General features: G+C 29.8%; 1 protein-coding gene across 1 annotated transcript; it reads left to right on the top strand.

Moving 5' to 3' along the window:
- Positions 1-2,058: 2,058 nt before the first annotated feature.
- On the top strand, positions 2,059-6,659 carry Enoph (enolase-phosphatase E1). The gene is made up of 6 exons (XM_017906547.1): positions 2,059-2,256; positions 2,871-2,972; positions 3,784-3,974; positions 4,390-4,522; positions 4,655-4,778; positions 4,873-6,659. The coding sequence occupies exons 1-6, from the start codon at positions 2,152-2,154 to the stop codon at positions 6,453-6,455; spliced, it is 2,238 nt and encodes a 745-aa protein (XP_017762036.1). The 5' UTR covers positions 2,059-2,151; the 3' UTR covers positions 6,456-6,659.
- The last annotated feature ends 2,379 nt before the right edge of the window (positions 6,660-9,038 follow it).

Below are 9,038 nucleotides of genomic sequence, written 5' to 3'. Positions count from 1 at the left end.
AAATTATTTTTTTCTTCTTTTTCTTACATATATTATATCACAGATATAAAACATACCCTGTTTATTTTAACAGAATTATGTATTATACATTGCATATGAGGAAAAGCTCTTATGAGTACAAATATTATGTGAATAAAACATTCAGAATTGTAGCAAAGTAAACTTCATTATGCATTATGCTATGATACATTTTCTTAATTTTGTTATGATCATATATTTGTAATATTAATATACCTTAATGCTAGTAAATATTATTTTATAACAGTGTAATTATGATACATTACATTTAACACATTTACAATATAGACTTATGTAATTTATTATATATATGCAATTATCATTTTTTAGATATATCATATATAAAATATGTAATTATTTTAAATTATTATGTACAAATTGTTAAAAAAAAATTTGTAATAAAAAGAATAAGTAATTATATTTATTGTTTTATGATGATATATTTCTTTATTGACAATGAGTGGTATGGAACATTTTTTACTTTCAAAAAAATGAGTATAATAATTTTATTTGAAATATTGATCTAAAATGATTTAGCATTTTATAAATCACAAAATTTTTACTCTTATATTAGAAAAATTAAAGTGTTTTTTAAATATTTATTTCTATATTATTTTCTATTATTAATTTCTCAAATATTTATATTTATTAATTTTTATAAATATCTATATTTATTATAATAGAATAGAATACCTCGATATAAAATCCATGAGTTTCGATAAAATTAATGTGATTATTTTCTTTTGAAACAATAAGAAAGAAACGCATACTAATTCTTAACAGTAATGTGTGCGCGTTGTTCTCATACGTAGATACAGTCAAGGTACACGTGCAGCTGGGACAAATGTCAAAATTTAAATGGTTGCGCCTCTTCGTCCGATGCGGCGCTGTCTTGCAAAAATCAGGTGGTCGCATTTACCAGCTGTGTTACTTTATACTTGCAATCGCACATAACAAAACTTAACTTTTTCATGTAGGAAAATCAGTATTTTCAGTAAATGTAAGAAGATTATACTTTATATTTTCTGTTACTTGTAAACATCATTCAAATTTTCTTAATTTTTTGGAAAATCAACAAAAATAACACATGGGGAACTACTTTTACGCGGAGTAATATCAGAAACCGTTCGAGCGAGTCAATATTTATCCTGCTCTTTTATTGTAATCATAATTTATTTTACTTGAGAAATATACTGAAAAGGAAGTACTTAAATTTTAGAAAGTTTGTAATATGAAATTTTTTGAAAGTCTGCATTTCCTATACGACTATTCATCAAAACAATTTTTGCGGAGGAATAATGTCGTGCTACGATCGCACAGACGCAAGCCAGCTTCGTTCATTGGCTGAAGGAAGCGAGCGATTCACACGTACGCAACACATGCTCTTTTCCGCAAATATATATTCACTAACACTGATCTAAAATTTTCGTACAAGATTCAGGAATGTATCTATTACATAAGATACCCCTCATAAATTTAAAAAAATATTTTTTTGGTTTTAGTAATTTATTGTTTTAAATTATATTTTTAAATATCCATATTCTATTCCAATAATTTGCTATGAAATAATAATAATTTTTTGTCCAAAGAAAACTAATTTTCCTACCTTTATTTTTCTTTAACTTTTACTAAAATACGCGAAATCAAAATCTACTATTGTACCGTCGAATATAAATTGTATATTTATAAACTAGTTCATTGTTATATTTTTCTAATCATAAATTTAAGTAGCATATAATTAATTATTTATGATAAAGTGAAATGATATTTTCATAAGATTAATGGAATTACAATAAATGTAAAAACAATAAATATAATATCTCAAAGCTTTAGCAATTAAGATATTACCAAAACTCATATGTGACTGCACAAACTGCACTTTTTAATGAAAAAAATAATAGGGAGTTCAGTAATAGTGTAATCGAGAACAAGCAAGATAAATACGATCCTGGTTGCTCAGCACAAGTAGGGGTGAAGGGAGAGGCAGGTTCGCACACACACCGGCGCAGAACGAAGAGCGAATTCACTCGCCGGCTCTCAACAAGAACGCGTCGACATATACACCGTGCTTGAACGTACTGAGGTGATATATTTGTTATTTATCCTACGGTCGAAGGCGAGTCAATCGTGAAAATGGCCGGGGAAAAGCGTACTCAGGATCAAGAGGAAACCTTATTGTCGGAAACGGTGATCTTAGTTGACATCGAAGGCACCACGACGAGCATAAGCTTCGTGAAGGTAACAAAGACCATGGCCGTGAGGCAGAACGCGCCCTACGGTTCTCGCATTTCACCGGTTTTCCATCACATTCTCTGACAATACCTAATGATCATAATTCCCCAGACAGGGAGTTTCGTACAGAGAAATTTCTGAACGTTATCATAGAATTTTTATCTTCAGAAAAATTTGTGAATTATACTTTCGCGCGTATTGTGTGTGTTCTCTTAGCATTACTATGCCGGCTGAAATCCAGTTTCAGGTTCCCTGTTCGTGAGACAGCGAGTTTCATGGAAGGCAATAGATTCTGTTTCGCTTAATATAAAGCGAATGAAATATATTATTTACATCATGTCGAACTTCCTACTTCTAACTTTAGGCTTGTACATTGTTTACTCGTTAATGTTTTTTGCGCAATTTTAGAATTGTTGTTTAAGTCGTAATGAAAACAAACTGATCGAGTATTTCAAAAATTCTACTTATTCATAAAAACGTAAAATGTTAAGTTACAAGATATTGTTTTGTAACATTATTGCACATACGATTTTTCAAAATAACGGAAACCGTAACGGCGCATCGCACTGTTAATTCGATCGGTGAAGAACACACTACATTCACGTTTACCTTCCTTTCAGGACACACTTTTTCCTTATGTGCGAGAGAATTTAAAGAAATACATTGAAACTAAATGGGAGGATGAAGAATTCAAGCAAGATTTTGAAAAATTAAAGGAGCAGGTAAACATTGCAAACAATTGAATATAAACATAGATATTGTATATGAAAATATTTTTTTTATTTATTAATATTGAAACAGATTGAAATATATTGAAGATAATATGAAGTATTATAATATCTGAAAAAATGGTATTTTTTGTTTATAGTAAATGTAATAATTTTTTTATTTACTTTTTAAATGTTTCCTTTTTGTTAACATTTTGATTCCATAGAATAAAATCAGTGTTGTAATTTTTAATAAGGAGTGACCAATAGCATGACAGGTAAGAGGCAGCTGCTTAGTTGATAGACATTGACCTAGGAATATTCTTTGTCCCAAAAGTTTGCTCCCATCTGTGAAATTTTGAAATTAAAATTAAATATATTTCTAATTTCATATTTATTGTTTTAGATTGTATATGTTATTTTTATTTTTATTTTAAACAATTCATTTAAAGTTCATGTCTTTATTATTGCTTTTCGTTATCACAGTATCATTTAACACATTTTATTTTCCAATTTTAAAACATTTTTACATTATTGGGTTTTACTTCTTGTTGCTTTACATTACTTAAAGTCATTGAAAGTTGCAAATTTATTATAATGCCATCTCATATATTTAAAACATAAATATAAGTAATTTCATGAAAAAACTTGAAACAGAAACAAAATTACAAATGAAATTAAAAAAAAATATAAATCAAGAGAATTATTTTTTAATTGTAGTTTTATAAATTTATAAAAATGCTTCTATTTTTAAAGATATTATGGGATATTTATATTATTATTTCATTAAAGTAAAGCTTATAAATATTTGATAATTTGATCTTAGGCAAAAAAAGACGAAGAAGATAAAATTGATGGTTTTGTACCAATTACTGGTGCTAATGTAGAAGAAGAAAGGGAGTCACTTGTAAAAAATATATTATGGCAAATGGATTGCGATCGAAAAACAGGTGCATTGAAACAATTACAAGGACATGTGTGGCGTGAAGCTTATAATTCTGGAACGGTTAAAGCACAGTAAGTTTCTTACAATCTTTTCCTCTCATAATTTATCGAAACCATTTCTGGGTTCAGTAATTAAATGTTTAAAATTAATTTAATATCAGTGGTATGTTTTCAGTAGTATACTTATAAAAATTTATCTGTAAGTGCACTGTACATATCTCTTAATACATCTTTGAATTTACTGTTGGCTTTTATATACTAATTAATGTCAGAATAAATTGTTATATTTTTAAAAATAAATAAATAATGATATACAGTTATATAGTATACACACCATATGTAGTGAGGTGAATATGTTGTGTAAGGGCTCACTTCAGTTTGATATAAATGTGATTATATCATTACAATTCGGATAAATTAGTATTTATAATATTATAAGAAATAACAAAAAAAAATCAAGAAAATGATAAGTAAATTATTTATATAGTGTTTATGAAGATGTTCCAAAAGCACTAGAATCATGGACGAGTGATGGTAAAAAGGTCTATGTTTATTCAAGTGGTAGTATCGAAGCACAAAAACTTCTATTTGGACATTCTGTACATGGTGATTTACTTAAGGTATTTTGTTATATTTTATTTATGATAGATGATTGTATTTATAAATATATGAGGGTTAAATATAAACAATTTTTTTATTTTTTATTTAGTTATATTGTTTATATAAAATATAATAATATACTATTGTTTTAGCATTTCAGTGGTTATTTTGATACTGAAATAGGTGCAAAACAAGAATCAAGTAGTTATAAAAATATATTAAGTAAAATTGGAGCTGAACCATCAAATGTAATTTTCTTAACTGATGTTGTTAAAGGTTAGTAACTAATCATTTCATCACATTTTAGTATTCACAAAACAATGATATTTGCGAATTAACATTATTTCTTATCTTCAATTCTCCATAATAGAAGCTGCTGCCGCAAAAGAAGCAGGCTTGTCAACAGTTATAGTACTACGTGAAGGCAATGCTCCTCTTACAGATGAAGAAAGAGTGACATATATAACTATTAAGTCATTTTTAGATTTAACATTTCAAACTTCTACAAAACGACAAAAGTTAGAAGCTACAGAGGTTCAAGAAAATATAAATAAAGGTATGCCTGATGTTAGTGAGCCAATGGATACTTCTGAAGACGTCGAAATGTCCGATGTCAATGAGAAGAAGATTGATAAAATAGAAACAAAAGAAGTTGTCCAAGAAGAAGCAAAAGAATGTGCAAAAGATCAGTTACCAAAAGAAACGCAAGTCTCTGACGTGAAAGTGGAAGAGCCTATGGTTATTGATACAAAAGATGTATCAAATGCTGAAAAGGTAATGGAAAATACAACTGAAAAGTTAGAACTTCAATCATCAGAGGTGAGTACAAAACTAGCAACACCCGAAAATGTACAAGCTGCCGTGAGTAGCAACACCGACTCAGTAACACCTTCAAAGGATGATATCGATAAATCTGCGGTTTCTGAGAAAGTAGAAAAATCTATGGATACAACAGAAAAGGCTGTAGAATCTACACCAGATGCAATTCCTACTGTCAATGATCCATTGGATGTTGAGACAAGTGAGCCTAAATCAAAGTCTGAAGAAGTTACTATTACAGAGAATAAGACTGAAGAGATTTCAAATATCGCTAAAGAAACAAAACCTGATGATACAAAAATGTCAGATACAAAAACTAATGAAAATGCATTACAAGAAAAAGACAGTAACAGTATAAATGAAAAATCAGAGGAATGTACTAATAAATCAGAAAAAGAAACAAATGCGGAGTCCACTGAAAAGGTTGTAATTAATCCTAGTATACCAGAAACTAAAAAATCAGAAAATGATGAAACTTCGGTAAAATCTGCACAAGAGTCCACAAAAACAGAAGAAAAACCTGCAGAAAATGGTGATGTTCCATTAACAAATGTAGAAAAAATTACTGCACCAACGATAACAGAGCCAGAAGCTGCTAGTAGCAAAGCAGATACAAATATTGAAATGAAAAATACGACAGAAACAGTTAATAAAGAAACAAAATCTGAAACAGAATCAGAGTTAACTAATGTAAAATCTCCTAAAGTGAAAGAAACAGAGGAAGCAGCAGCAGTGTCTGTAAATGATGCCGACAAACAAGTAAGTGCCGAAGCATCAAAACAGGAATTGACAGAGAAACCAACGAAAGAAGACGCTGTAGCGGATGAAACAAAAGACACAAATACAGTAGATTCCGAAAAGAAAAAATTAAATGGTACAACACAAAACGGAGATACAGATGTGCCAGTGTCAGAGGATAAATTACAGAGAAATGGACTAAATGAGGGCTCATCGAATGAAAATGTTAATTCGTCAACGAGCGAAAGTACTTCTGCGCAAAATGGTGAACCAGAGAGTTCCTCTGAAGCTAGTGCAGAATCTATAAAAGTCAAAAAGGTCGTTGATTCTGCAGTAGCTGATGGTGCCGGCGAACCTGACGTTGTTCCCCCCGTAGTTGTAGCTGCGACGTCTTAATCTTGTTCTTATACATTTTAAGAAGTCCTTCATACATAACCCCAACCCACAATACTTATCCGCAGATATAAACTGAAAAGTTGGCTCCCTACACCTTACATAAATCGTACGACGTTAAAGATGTAATACGTTAATTTAAGATACAGTTCATAAGATTTCTATTTCTTCGACAAATGTGAAGGGAAACGATAATACGACATATACAGCGCGTTTCAGATTCGATTATCTTTTACATGTCACAGTTTGATATAACACATATTTGTCGATTGTGCTAAATAGAAAAGCTAAAAAAGATCCTAAACATCCGGTTCCTACTTTACATTGCTTAATTTATTTCGTTATACTTTGATCTGCTTTTTTAGTTTGTTTATACAAATGTATTTTTTATAGTTGACATTACGTATATGTATTTATAATTCGAATTGACCCAGGGATAATCGAAAATGTCATTCGCTGTAGTCGGGTTAACAAGTATTTTTCATTTTTCTTTTTCTATTACATTCTACAATGTGTATTAAGATTCTTCTTTTATACTGCCTAAACGGAATGTTACGGTATGAAAATTTATAGGATAGCAAATTCACCATAGTTGGAGTATGCTAAAATACCGAATGTACTTTGTGCCAAATGAATTAATTCGTCAGTTTGAAAGTTTTTCTATACTTATACATATAATGTTTAAAGATCTGATCACTATTTTAGTTTCTTACAGCAATCAGGGAACTTTGACTATGTATGATTTTAAGACTGAATTGGAATGCCTCGAAAAGTCGCTGGCTTTAGACTATACAATATAATTTTCGCATACTCTTATGTACTTAATCTTATAAACTGATAATGGCACAGTGATCTTCGAATCATAAGTCCAAACCTACTATCGATAAATTGTGTTTTACAATAAACTTTATTCGACTATATTAGATATATTTTTTCGCGTTCTGAAGAACGCTTTGCGACATATTGTAATGTGTCTGACATCATATTCCTATTTTTCTCTCTTTTTGACATTTATTTATCAAAACGTATATTTCTAGTTTAGAACATTTTGAACGATGTTGGTCTATACGCATTACATATTTGTGTTTTTTTATACTTTGTATCATAATTAACATTTATCGATATTAAGTCGATTTTGAGCGATTGAAAGTTTTGTGTTGCATTTATTAATGTCCTATAAAAATCATGACATTCATATATTGTCAACGACATGACTGTAACACGGTATTGCACGTATACATTATTTTATTAGTTATATAAAATGTATTTAATATAGAACAATTCGATTAGAAGGAAAAACACTTCGGTTTGGAAACTTACTCTTTCATTCCTACGGATTATTGTGAAAATTTGTTTTTATAAAATAACCGTTTTCCGATAGTGGTCATTTCTTCTTTTTTCTTTTTTCTTAAGATTCGTAAATTATTTTCTGAATTTGACAAGAACTCGATTATTTATTTATTGTCCATTCCTGCAAAATTGACTGTGATTTAACGATATACTGGTAGACATAGGGAATTTAAAACAATTCATTTATAATTCCTGTGTAATAATTCCTTTGGCAGGTTATCGTATTAATACAATTATTTTTATTGAAATTAATATACATTCTGTCTGATTGAAGTCACTGTGAAGACTGTAGACAGTAATAGACTATAAGCAATTAAAGTTTCCGTATTTTTTCCTTCTTTTTTAATTTTTGATCGTTTTTTTTTTTTGCCAGCGGCTATGCTAGGAAAACTCAACGATCCACAAAAGCGAGTAATCGAAATAAACAAAGTGCGACGTCAGCGTGTTCTAGACTTGTTATCTATAAGTACATGTATAGTCAGTAACGATTACACTGTGAGACTTCAAACGAATGCATATTTTACAGGACACTTGACAGACCTCGCATTTATTTATAAGGTATCCTCACGATAACAAATACCATTTTAATACTCAATCATTTTCTTTTTTTGACGTTGCACGACCCATTATGGATGAAAAAAAAAAACAAAAAAAACAGAGATTGTGAAAACAGTAATCTCTATTTGTTACCTGAAACGAAATTCCAATCCGTGTGCTTGATAGTCCTCGTTTTATGATCAAAGATATCGGAGGATATATCATAGCGAATAAGACCATCACCAATGTTCGATTTGATCCTACACGATAACTTATCCTTAAGTCAGGTGCATATGAAAAAATTTCCAATTGATATTACAAAATTTAATACAGTTGCAAATTGATCGAATTGATCGAATTGATCGAATTGATCGAACGTATAATCGATAACACAAGTGTGCCCGAAAATGCTCAATTGCAAAAATGGAACAGTTTCGTTAAAATTTTTGGGGCAACCTCTGTTAGCGATGATTAACAAAATGATTAACAAAAAATACAAACCATGGTGTTAACAGCCACGAAGCGTTAACCACTGGAAACTGCCTATTTTTTGCCATAACTTTCTTAATTGTCCTTTCAGTAACATCTCGTATTTTTACATTCTGTCTATTGATATCGTATTTGAAAATGCGAACTGACTGCCATCGATACAATAAAATTAAACTTCTGGACGTCAACTGGCGATATGTATAAAGTTGT

Source organism: Eufriesea mexicana, unplaced genomic scaffold, assembly GCF_001483705.2.
Source record: "Eufriesea mexicana isolate 0111107269 unplaced genomic scaffold, ASM148370v2 scaffold5604, whole genome shotgun sequence".
NCBI lineage: Eukaryota > Metazoa > Arthropoda > Insecta > Hymenoptera > Apidae > Eufriesea > Eufriesea mexicana.
Note: the sequence above shows the minus strand (reverse complement) of the source record. Positions and strands in the feature narration are given on the sequence as shown.

What these genes read in the sequence shown, in the direction of transcription:
- Enoph (XM_017906547.1), top strand. Translation starts at nt 2,152, where the DNA reads ATGGCCGGGGAAAAGCGTACTCAGGATCAAGAGGAAACCTTATTGTCG. An exon ending in CGAGCATAAGCTTCGTGAAG is followed by an intron (nt 2,257 to 2,870) that starts GTAACAAAGACC and finishes CCTTCCTTTCAG; the next exon opens with GACACACTTTTTCCTTATGT. An exon ending in TTGAAAAATTAAAGGAGCAG is followed by an intron (nt 2,973 to 3,783) that starts GTAAACATTGCA and finishes ATTTGATCTTAG; the next exon opens with GCAAAAAAAGACGAAGAAGA.